At 30.5% G+C, this 13,490-nt stretch overlaps 1 protein-coding gene and 1 non-coding gene across 6 annotated transcripts; both read right to left on the bottom strand.

Moving 5' to 3' along the window:
* Positions 1 to 2,308: 2,308 nt before the first annotated feature.
* On the bottom strand, positions 2,309 to 2,380 carry TRNAA-GGC (transfer RNA alanine (anticodon GGC)). Its single transcript has one exon. It is a non-coding gene; the product is annotated as a tRNA-Ala (tRNA).
* A 1,082-nt stretch (positions 2,381 to 3,462) lies between these two features.
* Positions 3,463 to 9,325, bottom strand: LOC105668957 (cytochrome P450 6k1). 5 transcript variants are annotated; one of them, XM_012361690.2, is made up of 8 exons: positions 9,163 to 9,309; positions 7,766 to 7,949; positions 6,907 to 7,276; positions 5,796 to 6,145; positions 5,403 to 5,633; positions 4,995 to 5,246; positions 3,898 to 4,082; positions 3,463 to 3,800 (listed from the first exon to the last, which is right to left on the bottom strand). In XM_012361690.2, exons 2-7 carry the CDS (start codon positions 7,929 to 7,931, stop codon positions 3,919 to 3,921), a joined length of 1,533 nt encoding a protein of 510 aa, XP_012217113.1. In that variant the 5' UTR covers positions 7,932 to 7,949; positions 9,163 to 9,309; the 3' UTR covers positions 3,463 to 3,800; positions 3,898 to 3,918. The 5 variants fall into 5 exon arrangements, with proteins under 5 accessions (XP_012217113.1, XP_067214600.1, XP_012217121.1 ...); XM_067358499.1 differs by having other exon boundaries at positions 3,463 to 3,791; XM_012361698.2 differs by having other exon boundaries at positions 3,463 to 4,082; positions 9,182 to 9,325.
* Between the last annotated feature and the right edge of the window lie 4,165 nt (positions 9,326 to 13,490).

Below are 13,490 nucleotides of genomic sequence, written 5' to 3'. Positions count from 1 at the left end.
ATTTTGTTAAAAATATCAATGTTTCTTTTGGTTTATGTTTATGTTTATATTATTGGAATAAAAAATTAAAACAATAAAAACTTTTGTTTAACATTTAATATTGGTAAAGTTGATTAAACCTTTTTTTTATATCAATGTATTTGCATAAATATTTAGAATACTAAAGGTAATTTAGTAGAATATTCAGTGAATGTTCTTTACATTGTATTAAACATCTTCTTTGAATATTCCTGGAATATAATAAAGAATATTTTTTCAACCTATCTGGAATATTAAAATTGGTCTTATTTGAACGTTTTATGAAGATTTAAAGAACATCTTTTAATACATTAAAAGAATATTCTAATATTTTCAACAAATATTTATAAAATGTTTATAGAATGTGTTTATGTTATCTGTATATATATATATATATATATATATGTATATATTGAAGATTTTTTTTGTTACAGTAAAGCAATTTCTAATAATTAATGAGTAAGAGTGTTGTAAGAAAATACTATTCTTTCTTTTGAACCGGGCGCCATGCTGCACTTGATAAGATGTTTTTTTGTACCTGCGAAATGTTACAAATAAATCTTTCTCTTCTGGATTGTCTTTTGTCGAGTAAAGACGTGTCTCGCTTCTTATCCTAACTGCGCTCAACAAATATGTCTTTGATTTGATATCATAGTTTTATTTCGCATATTTTGTATAAATTTTAACGAAACTGTGATATGAAGCCAAAGATATTTCATATTAGCTATCCATGGCTTCATATCAATGGGGCAGTCGAACCAAAGACATATTACAACAAAAAGTTTAGTTTGAATATTCGAAATAGAACATCTGTTTCACAGAATATAAGTGTAATATGAAACAAAATACTTGTGTTGGATTGCAAAATAACTTAGTTAATATATAATTTAGTTAATAAAAGTGTTACATCCGAAATGTACAACAATAATTAAAAAATAATTTCAATTCTGTCACATAATTAATTTTGTACATTTATAGTAACTTAATTACTTATTAACTAAAATATTTCACATTATAACACAAGTATTTTGTTTTATATCACACTTATATTCTGTGAAACAGATGTTTTATTGGTAATATTAGAAAATAACTAATAACATAAGTATTGCGTTTGATATCACAATTACGTTATGTGAAACATAATAAGTGTCATTTCGAATGTTTTAACTAAATTATTTTATGTTTAACATGTCTTTGATTTGATATCATAGTTTTATTTCGCATATTTTATAAAAATTTTAACAAAACCGTGATGTCAAACCAAAGATATTTCATATCAGCTATCCATGGCTTTATATCAATGGGACAGTCAAACCAAAAAAATATTACAACAAAAAATAGTTTAGTTTAAATATTCGAAATAAAACATCTATTTCACAGAATGTAAGTGTGATATGAAACAAAATACTTGTGTTGGAATGTAAAATAATTTAGTTAATATATAACTGACTTAATATAAATGTTACATCCAAAATGTGCAAAAATAATTTTAAAATAATTTCAATGCTCTAAAAAGTACGTGATATATCACAAAAAATCATAAATGATAAGGTCTGGCAGAGTTCTAAAAAAGACACTCCATTATGTTTATATTTTAATAATTATCTAAATTTTTAATATATTACCAACATGAAAAGTAACTGATATATTATTCAAGGTGCAAATTCAAAATAAGCATGCATAAAATATACATAAAATGTATAAATAAAACTGATCAAAATTTGATTCTAGAAAGTAAGTGATATGTTATTCTTAGTGCATATACAAAATTTAAAAAAATTTAATTAAAATAACAAAATATTTATTAAAAAATACAAAAAAACTTGGCGCTGCCAACGGGCTTTGCCCATCCCCTTCGGCTCTAACTATTAGTTTTTGTCACGTTTATCTACATGTTCAGCAATTTCTTCTAAAAGGCCTATAAGACAAAAACGGCTTGATGAACGGCTTGATGAACGGCTTGATGAACGGCTTTAATGAATACCAATAAATTCAATCGAGTTAACGTATAATTGAACTTTTAAATACGATAATTTTAAATAAGTATCAAATAATATAATAGAAAGGCATAGAGAGCCGTCGCGGGATGTTAGTGCAAAATTATAATTTTTCTTAAAGAAATTAATTTGTTAGTCTACGTGAGACAGTTAAATTTGTACACCGATCTCTGGTTCGAGATACTTAAAGTGTACGAAAATTTTAGTACATTGTTCTCACATATGGAGAATCAGTATGTACTGATAGGAATTATTGGAAAGAAAGGAAGAAAGAAAAAATATCAGGGCGCGAATATCTAAGCCGGGAATTGAACCCGGGTCTTCCGCTTGCCGGGCGAATGTTCTGACCACTAAACTACTCAGACCTTACGCTTCTAACCTTTATCTCTCCTAGATTAGGAAATCAACAAATCTGTAGGACATAAACGCGTCATAATGCCCGCATGATTTAAAACAATCTAACACATATAAAGGAAAGGCTCAAATGATAACTATCAAATAATATAATAGAAAGGCATAAAAAGCCGTCGCGGGATGTTAGTGCGAAATTATAATTTTTTTTAAAGAAATTAATTTGTTAGTCTACGTGAGACAGTTAAATTTGTACACCGATCTCTGGTTCGAGATACTTAAAGTGTACGAAAATTTTAGTCATTGTTCTCACATATGGAGAATCAGTATGTACTGATAGGAATTATTGGAAAGAAAGGAAGAGAGAAAAAATATCAGGGCGCGAGTGGCTAAGGGATTTGTTGATTTCCTAATCTAAGAGAGATAAATGTTAGAAGCGTGGGGTCTGAGTAATTTAGTGGTCAGAACATTCGCCCGGCAAGCGGAAGACCCGGGTTCAATTCCCAACTTCGCGTTCGTCGTGCAGCAGCAGTCTTTTAATTGTCATCAATTTTTACGATAAAAATAAAATAACTTAAGAAATCTGTGTATAGAAATATCTACAAAATAAACGATACATTTTTATGCTTTATGCTTTAAAACATGTGTTTACTTAAATTCCTATTTCATTGTAATTACACGTAATTCAAACATTATCGCCGAATTTGTCCTAAAAATTATAACACATATAACAGAGTTAACACATATAACACATATAACACAATCCTAAAAATTATAACTCATATAACACAGTTTTACAAAAAATAGCATTTTTCGAACACATGAATGTTAGGTATCTCCTTTCATAGTTTTTTTGAACATAATGCCGCTTTTAATGATGCTTCATCACGTCACAATTTTGAGAAATTCAAGATCAAAGTTATAAAAATGGGCTATTTTAACTTTACCATGCTATAATATGCATTATGTTAAAAAGTTTCTTTTTTTTTAAATAAAGTATATTACTAAAATTGTTAATCTCTCAGGAGGAATTTTTTGTGTACATTACGATTAACAAGATTTTGACGATTAACTATTATGTTTGTTACACCGCAGATAGATTTTAATTGATGGTTTATTGATGGTTATTACCTCTTCGGGTATACAATTTTCTTATATTTAGTTTTATATCTATCTTACCTAAATTTAGATTCCAATTTTACTTGATGTTCTTATCCTACTTGGAGAATGCCAATGCGTGTCCGATTAAATCCGATCACGCGCGTTCACACTTATCTCACTTCGCACTACACACATGTACACTCCTAATTCGATTTTTGTTTCTTATTGCATGTTAATTCATCAGTGCTGTGCCAATTTGTTATATTTGTCTTCTCTCTTTCCCTCTCTTTTTCTTTCTTCTTCTCTCTTCTTCCTTTTCACTCTCTATTAAATCTATTGTACTATTCAATATTTGTAAGACACGCTGTGTACGTAATGTACGCAGCAATATTTAAAAATAATTTTTTTTTTAAGATTTAAATAAAAATACCTCTTATTAAAAAAAATTATTTTATCGCTGCTCGATGATAAAATACACACCGCCTTTGGCTACAAGTACAGGAGATCGTTCATCGAAAGAAAGTGGAACTGGAGTTCGAGGATGAAGCTTGAACTTAAATTTCGACAAGAGACTCACAAGTACAATTTTGACTTGCAAGTAACCAAATCTCGCACCTGAAAATTAGATACATTAACGGAATAATTTACATTTCAATCTATAATTATTGGCTTCATTAACTTTTACTAGCAATAAAGTTGTTACAATATCTCTGATTACGAATAGGAAATATTTCTTTAACTTATGCAAAATTAGTATCTAAGAAATCTTTAAGTGTCTGTAAATTTCAAGGTTCTTAATTACAAATCAGAGATCAAAATTACAAGATTTTAAATGGCGAGGTTAATGAAAAAAAGAAGTGTAACTACATAGCAAACGAAATGTTAGCGATGTTGGCAAATTGGCCAACATTGTTAACATTTAGTTATCTAGGTATGATAGTCAAAAAAGAAGACAAAAGTACTTGTAACGGCGAATGAGCGGATGCAGCGCTGTTCGAATTGATTTAGTTTGTAGGATCCCCTGTTATTAAATATACAAGATGTCCTAGACCTACCGTAACACCTGTTAGTGGCAGATTCCTGAGGTCATTTGAGCACAATACTTTACGGATAATACAATCACACTTCGTACCGATTGTATTGATTTTTTCTCATCACATGAGAAATGTCACTTGTTAATGGCACGTTTCACATGAATGCTTTGACAGTTCGATGCGCATTGCGCTTCATACAGTAAAAATTATTATCGTTATTAAATTTGTCAGTCTTGCAAACAGTATACAAAAAAATAAAGTGAATAAAGTGAGCCAAGTAAAGTGTTGTGGGCTCTTTCGAGATGCGATGTCCCTGAGCGCACAAAATTTTGACAAGCTGATTGTGAACTTTAAACCTTTCCTGTTCAAAAACTAGCAGCCTCGACATTTTGGCATTAAGATTTTTGTCTCCAAATAACCTCAGGAATCTGCCATTAACGGGTGTTATGGTAGGTCTGGGACACCCTGTATAAATAGATTAATTTATTCTTACCGATGCAAATTCGTGGTCCTTCTCCAAAAGGCAAATAAGCATAAGGATGTCTAGCCGCTATCTCATCCGCGTTGAATCGTTCGGGATCAAATTTATCCGGATCTGGATATATTGATGGATCACGATGCACTCCGAATACCGGAATGGAGATTAAAGTTCCTTTTGGCACATGGATGTTCGTCGTTGGAACGTTTATATCTTTAGTGCAGACACGATTTAGAATAGGTACAGCCGGATATTTTCTCAAAGTTTCTGTAATACGTAAAAAATATAAAAATGCACTTTTTAAAATGTAACAAATTTTTATTATTATTTTTTTAAGAAATACATATAAATTTGAAAAGAAAGTATTTGAATATTTCCTCAAGTTCTTTGATTCATTATCTTTGCAAGAGCAAAAATACTTACCGTTTATTACTTTGTGAAGATATGTCATTTCGTTCACAGAATCGTAAGTCAGTTCTCCATGCTTTTTTAGTACTTTATCAATCTCATTGTAAACTTTGTCCTGTATGTGTTGTTGTTGAGCCAATTCGTATAAGCTGAATGTCGCCGTCGTTGAGGAAGTCTCGAAGCCGGCCAAGAAGAAAACATAACTTTGTGCAGTAGCTTCTAACATAGTAATTCTATTCGTGGTTGCTGTGGATAATAAATGAAATATATAAGATATGTTCAAATAAGCAATCTGCAGAAATACTTTAGAAGAAAAACTGCAGATGCGTTTATCTACTTGGCGTAGCTATATTATACAAATTAACACGAACAATAATATAAGAATAAATATTAACATTATGAACTTACGAGATACATTAATGGTATCTTTAGTGGTATCTTTCTTATCGTCGGGTTCAACATAGCCCTTTTCCATGAGTTGTATCAGAAGATTCATAAAATCGTGCCGAACGACATTAAAAGTTTGTCTATAATTCACATTGTCCCGAAACATTTTTATAAAGAATTGTGTGATATTTTTATTAGTGGTAGGAACGGAAAAGAAATTCATAAATTGGGGAAAGAATAAAAACAATGCGATCCAAAAGGAATTTTCTTTAAAGATTTGCTTTCCCCAGCGTCGAAATTCGCTATTCGGATCTTTTATACAATTGGCTTCGATTCCAAAAGCTGTTGACATGATTACGTCCGTCGAATATCTATTGTTAATTGAAAAAAATTTATTTCACTAAGTTTTAATAAATTTTTATCATGCAATGTATATACAAGTAAAAATGCAAAGTATAACTCGCAAAAGTGTTTTTCACAATATTGCGCTATATTCGATATTCTTGATATAAATTATTGAATTGATCATTTCGATTATTGACAATATTTCCTTACAAAGTCAGCATATCGCATAAACAAGAATATGTCATGTTATAAATTAATAAGATAATTATTATTTAGTTGATCATCTTATTAATTTGTAACATGACACATTCTTGTTTACGCGATATGCTGACTTTGTAAAAAAATATTATCAATTAAGATATAAAAAAAATTTTTTGTTTGCTTTTTTGTTGAAATATATTTTACAAATTGTGTATTTGTATTTATAAATGCATAATTGTTAACTTTTCTCTTAAAATGTCTCTTAACTTGTTGTTTCAAGCATAATATGAGTTTTAAAAATAATATATTATACATTTCTTACTTCTTTTACATTTTAACAGAGGATAAGTTTTAAAAAAGTAAATATTTTTATATACTTTAAAAAAAAATCAATTTATTAATAGTCTTCTATTTGTAATTTTTGTATATTATTTTTTGCTGATTAAAATTTTTGTGCAGTTCTTAAAAAAAAGGTTGCTCACCTTGCAAACATATCCTTCATTTCGATGCAATCTGTTGCAATTTTTGTATATTATTTTTTGCTGATTAAAATTTTTGTGCAGTTCTTAAAAAAAAGGTTGCTCACCTTGCAAACATATCCTTCATTTCGATGCAATCTGTTGCCCGACCTTCATTCTCCACGCTCTGGGTTAATTGTCTACCATGTTCTTTCAATGTCATAAACATTTGCTTTATTTTTGCGGAAGTGAACGTGGGTATCAGCTTGTTGCGCAAGTTTCGCCACTTTTTTCCAGGCAGATTGAACAAATTGCCTGACAATGGATCAATTTTCTCGTTGCAAAACGTTCCACGATCATGGAAGCTCTCGAATTCTTTTATTAACACAGTTCGAATAAGATCGAGATCGGCGATTACCAAATTAGGCTTAAAGAATGAATACATTCCGAAGGCACGGTGGCCCTTGTATCTTACATAGACATCAAGATAAAGTTCACCTGTGGAATTCATTTTCTATTCATGTTTCGCATTTTTTCACATTAAATAAAGACATAACAATATAACAGAAATTGCTTGAATTTTATGACTTTGGAAGAATTTTAAAAGATCTCACACACAATTTATTATATGACAATATAATCTTTTGTATAACAAAATGTAAGCATCATTTTAATCTTACTCTTGCAAAAAATATTTTAATGGGGCAACTTTATATGTCATGAAAGATAGAAAAGTAATTTGGAACATACATATGTATGAACTCTGTATTTATTAATTATTATTCCACTTAGAATAAAATATTTGTTTTTTTATTTTTCAATTATTATTACAAATGTAAATTAATAAAGAAAACAGAAAGTAAAACAAAAGGAAAAAACGTGGAATAATAAGAATAAAATATAAGAAAAAAAGAAATAACGGCGATGGAAAAGTACGCGAGGATGTAAATATATAAAAAAGAATGTTAATTAATGCAAAATACTTACCCAGAGATTTTTTTCCAGTTACAAAAGCTGTCAAATTGCCCGCTGGTACAATAGGTTTAACGTAAAAAACGCCTTTCTTGCGCCAATAATTAAATAATACATACTTGTAATAAATATACACAGCACTTATAACAATAACGAGAAATTCGAGTAATTCTATAAACATGGCGAATCAATATATTGTCTGAAACATAAATATTTAATGGTCAACTTCATAATAATTTTGTTATTAAGCAAAATTTATGGAGTTTAGTGAAGAAAAGTACTGAAAATGGGTTCCTTAGGAAAATTTACTTTAGACTGGCCTAAAATTTATTAAAGTTTTGTTTAGTAACTTTAAAAATTTTTAAGTTTTGATTAAGTTATTTCAAAGTTTCAAAAATATCTTTGAATTTTTGCTTTTTTAGTTATTAAAGACATAAAGTACACGAAAAGTATCTAAAAGTTTATGTGAAGTAACTTAATGATGGTGTTTAGTAACATAAAGTTGGTGTAAAAGTAAGTAAAAGTTTGTGTAAAGTAACTTCAAGGTCTCAAAGTTTCTTAAGTTTTGGTCCTTGAAATCATGTAATACTTAAAATTGTAAATACTGCAATGCTCAGAGAATTGAATGCGGAACACAAATTACTCACATTGTAAATTTATTAGCATTAAACAGATGTGTAATACAAAAGTAATAAACAAGGAAAAAGAATTTGCAATTAACCTGCAGGTTAATTGCAAATTCTATTTCCTTGTTTATTACTTCTGCATTACACATTTGTATTCACTAATATTAATATTAGAAAAATTTACTATATAAAACTTTAAAAAAATAATTTAAGAGCACTTTTTTATTTATTAAAGAAATTTTTCAAAGTTTTTGAAGAGTAAATCCTATTTTAAAGTGTTCAAATTTACTCTTCAAAATTTTTAAAAAGTTTTATAATAAATCAAAAAGTTTTCTTAAATTATTTTTTTTAAGTTTCAAAAAGTAAATTTTCCTAAGGGAGGCCTTGAAATTATTTTACACAAACTTTTATTTACTTTTACGCCAACTTTATGTTACTAAACACCACCATTAAGTTACTTCACATAAACTTTTAGATACTTTTCATGAACTTTATGTTTTCAATAACTAAAGAAGCAAAAACTCAAGGATATTTTTAAAACTCTGAAATAACTTAAACAAAACTTAAAAATTTTTTAAGTTACTTAATAGAACTTTTCAATTTTTTAAAGTTACTAAACAAAACTTTAATAAACTTTAGGCCAGTCTAAAATAAATTTTCCTAAGGGATATTTTGAATAAAATAAAAGGTGTTTACACATACGATTAGTGTTTAAATTGATATAGCACCAATCATTTTATTTTTCAAACATACTGTGTATATTATGATTAATATATTTTTATAAACCTTTGGAGAAAAAAATTACTGTGAAAAGAAGTTCGTCGTTGCAGGATGTATCTATTTGTATGCGTCGCAATCGAATCACTGTGAAATAGATATTTCTTTGTCAGAATTTCTTATAATACTGGAGATATTAGTGTTTGCAATTTCGCTTTAAATATCAAAGTTATATTATTATGTAAAAACACAGATGACTTTTATATAATAGACTGTTAACATGCTATAGTTTATTTAAAGCTTATTATTTAAAACTTTACCCAGCCATTTGCAAGTCTACCACACGGATAAGATTATACATGTCAGTAATATTCCAAGTAGCAAGCGGTCATTATCTGATTTATTTCTTATTTTGCCGTCAAAATAACCGATTGTGACGTCATGATTAATAATTAAAACATCAGATAATGACCGCTTGCTACTTGGAAGAGACCAAGTACATAAAAAAATATTGTCTGTCACCAAGTACATAGAAAAATATCGTAGATTACTGTAAAGTATAAATATACTGTAAAGTATAAATATATATAAATTAATTTAAAAAATTTCTAATTGCTGTGATGTTTTTTAATATATATATATATAAGAAAGAAAAAAAAAGAAGAAAACTTGAAGAATATTTTGCGAATTTACTGTGCTATCTGGGAAAAATATTACGTCTTTTTTTCTAACATGCTATAGTTTATTTAAAGCTTATTATTTAAAACTTTACCCAGCCATTTGCAAGTCTACCACACGGATAAGATTATACATGTCAGTAATATTCCAAGCAAGCGGTCATTATCTGATTTATTTCTTATTTTGCCGTCAAAATAATCGATTGTGACGTCATGATTAATAATTAGGACATCAGATAATGACCGCTTGCTACGTGGAAGAGACCAAATATATAAAAAAATATTGTCTGTCACCAAGTACATAGAAAAATATCATAGATTGCTGTAAAGTATAAATATACATGTATAAATTAATTTAAAAAATTTCTAGTTGCTGATGTTTTTTAATATATATATTGTATATATGTATATATATATGCGATAATTCAGTCTGAAAAAACTTTTAAGAGATAATATATTTTCTTTTAATAATTACGTAGCTTATTTTACTTCCGGCTTCTTAATTTATCGCATGTGATAGTCGTGGATTTATTATTATTTATAGTATGATATTCTCTTTCTTCCTTATAAATAAAAATTCCGTTACATGTTAATATTGTGCAGTGTGATAATCGATAAAACTATAAATTTGAAAATTACGATGAATACATATAGCATATACATTTCAGGTTTTTCTTTGTTTCAGATTATTTCTACATATTTAAATTTGTGTAAGATTTTCAGTTATGTTCTTCATTGTACCAGTTTTTAAATTATTTATTGCTTTTGACATACGTGCAGTGTTTTATTGAAATTTTTTAAATCTTACATGTTTTAATATTGCTGAAATAAATCCCTTTCAAACTCGAAAATTTAAAACCTCGCAAGGTCGGAAACCGGTTTTTAAATTGTCATTACTCCAACGTACAAACATATTACGCTCGTTACGGCAGATCAATCAAAGGGATCGAAACACACTACCGGATAATATGGAAGATGCAAATGACAGTAGTATAGGTGTAACTTCAACATCTCAATGTCACTATTCTCTCGATCAAATATCTGTTGCCAGCGAGCAACGCAGTGAGCATTGTTCTTCTGCTGATAAAATGGATGTCGATAATAGTGGTAGTTTTATCAGCCTCCAAAGTAATGTTTCTTCTGTTAACATAAGTGATGACAATACAGTTGCAGACGTTAATCCTTTGCATGTTTTTCAAGAATCCCTTGCATCGTCTTTTATACAAGCAAATCTTACACATACACAAGGAAATATCATTTTGAAAACATTGCGAACATTGCCGTCTCTCGCATATCTTCCAATAGATACACGAACATTATTAAACACTCCACGTGGAGGTGCCGTTGTGCGTAAAATGTATCCGGGAGAATATTTGCATGTAGGATTTGAGAAAGGTCTTCTTTGAATTCTACAAAAAACATCACCGCACTTGATTCCAGATGTACTGCAAGTCGATTGGAGTATTGATGGTGCCAGGTTGAATAACTCGGGAAATATGCAAATTTGGCCGATTCAATGTTATACAGCTAACATCGCTAATTCAAAACCTGAAGTTATAGGAGTATACAAAGGATCAAAAAAACCAGGTAACATTGATCTTTTCCTCGAAGAGTTTATCGATGACGTTCTTCAAGTTATCGACAGCGGTGATGTTTCATTTCTTCAGAAACAATTCCCAGTGGTACTAAGAGCTTTCATCGCAGATGTACCTGCACGCTCATGGTTACTGAATCATTTTGGACATACTTCCAGTAATCCCTGCTCTAAATGCAGAGTTGTCGGTATTCGATGTGATGGTCAAATGGTGTTAGTAGGTACAAATCATTGCCCACGAACCGATGAATATTCTCGACTCGATGATGAAGGGAGGGTCCCGTTTGCCTACAAATTGATTGCCTACAGTACCGATTGCCGACATCCCATTTGTCCACATTTCGTTTGCACACAAAAATGATTGCCTACAGATCGGTTACCTACAAGTTATACTACACACAAATAAAATATTAAAAGCCGAATGGTTGTTTGTATACACTACAGTATTGCGCACAAGTCACATTGCACACAAAAATTATTGCCTACAGTACGATTGCCTACAAGCTCTATTGCGCACAAATAAAAATGAAGAGACGAACGTACGTTTGCACACAAAATTTATTGCCTACAAGCTTTATTGCGCACAAATAAAAAATTAAGCAAGGTCTACCCGCATCGCCCGGTGTTTTCAATGCAAAATTAAGTCTATAATTATATGGTTTCACATGGGTTTGCAACTTTCCGCACAAAGCAAGATCTACCCCCATCGCCCGGTGCTTCGGATGCAAAACTAGGTCTACAATTATACGGTTCCACCGGGCGATGGAGGTAGATTTTGCTTTGCGCGAAAAGTTGCAAACCTATGTAGAGCCATATAATTATAGACCTAGTTTTGCATCCAAAGCACCGGACAATGGGGGTAGACCTTGCTTTGTGCGGAAAGTTGCAAACCCATGTGAAACCGTATAATTATAGACCTAGTTTTGCATCCAAAGCACCGGGCGATGCGGATAGACCTTGCTTAATTTTATATTTGTGCGCAATAAAGCTTGTAAGCAATTGTACTGTAGGCAATAAATTTTGTGTGCAAACGTACGTTTGTCTCTTCATTTTTATTTGTGCGCAATAGAGCTTGTAGGCAATAATTTTTGTAAGCAAACGTACTTTCGTTTCTTAATTTTGATTTGTGCGCAATAGAGCTTGTAGGTAATCGTGCTGTAGGCAATAATATTATGTGTGCAATGTGATTTGTGCGCAATAGTGTCGTGTGTGCAAACAAGCGTTTGGCCTTTAATTTTTTATTTATGCGCAAAACGGCTTGTAGGCAATCGATCTGTAGGCAATAATTTTTGTGTGCAAATAAAATGTGGACAAACGAGATGTCGGCAATCGATACTGTAGGCAATCAATTTGTAGGCAAACGGGGCCTTCCCGATGATGAAGATCATCACAAGGGACCGAGTCCACTATCTCGATTATCAATGGGTATGGTCTCGCAAGTACCTGTCGAATACATGCATTTGATTTGTATAGGTGTTGCCAAAAAATTGTTAACTGCATGGATTACTGGAAAGTAAGGGAAAAAAATGAAATTTTTCGGTCGAAACCAAGACTTGATTTTGAAACAACTCAAACATATTGCACGGTATTGCCCATAAAATTTTTCCAGAAAGTCACGACCACTTGCTGACTACAAAGATTATAAAGCAACCGAAGGTCGTCAGTTTACTTTGTATACTAAGCCAGTTGTTTTATAAGGCATTATGGAAAAACCTGGTTATATACATTACTTACTTTTTCATGTGGCGATACGTGCACTGTGCCATTCTTCACCTTCGCCGATAATATTGCTTTTTGCAAAGCTTGCTCTTGAGAAGTTCGTAGAAAAGTGCCCCTACTTTTATAAACATACTTTCTTGTCCTACAATGTTCACGCTTTACTGCATTTAGTAAAAGATGTTGAACGTTTAGGTCCTCTTGACTCTTTTTTAGTTTTTTCTTATGAAAATAATATATCCTTTTTTAAGAAACATTAGGAAACCGCACCGCCCTTTACAACAACTTGTCTATAGGCAAGCGGAAAAGGAAAAAAGAAAGAAACTAAAACCTCCAACTGGTGCTGATATAATAAAAGTTTTTGGTAGGTACCATGAAGGCTCTCTGCCTCTGGGATTTTCATTGGATGA

Source organism: Linepithema humile, chromosome 6, assembly GCF_040581485.1.
Source record: "Linepithema humile isolate Giens D197 chromosome 6, Lhum_UNIL_v1.0, whole genome shotgun sequence".
NCBI lineage: Eukaryota > Metazoa > Arthropoda > Insecta > Hymenoptera > Formicidae > Linepithema > Linepithema humile.
This window is presented reverse-complemented; position numbering and strand designations above follow the sequence as displayed.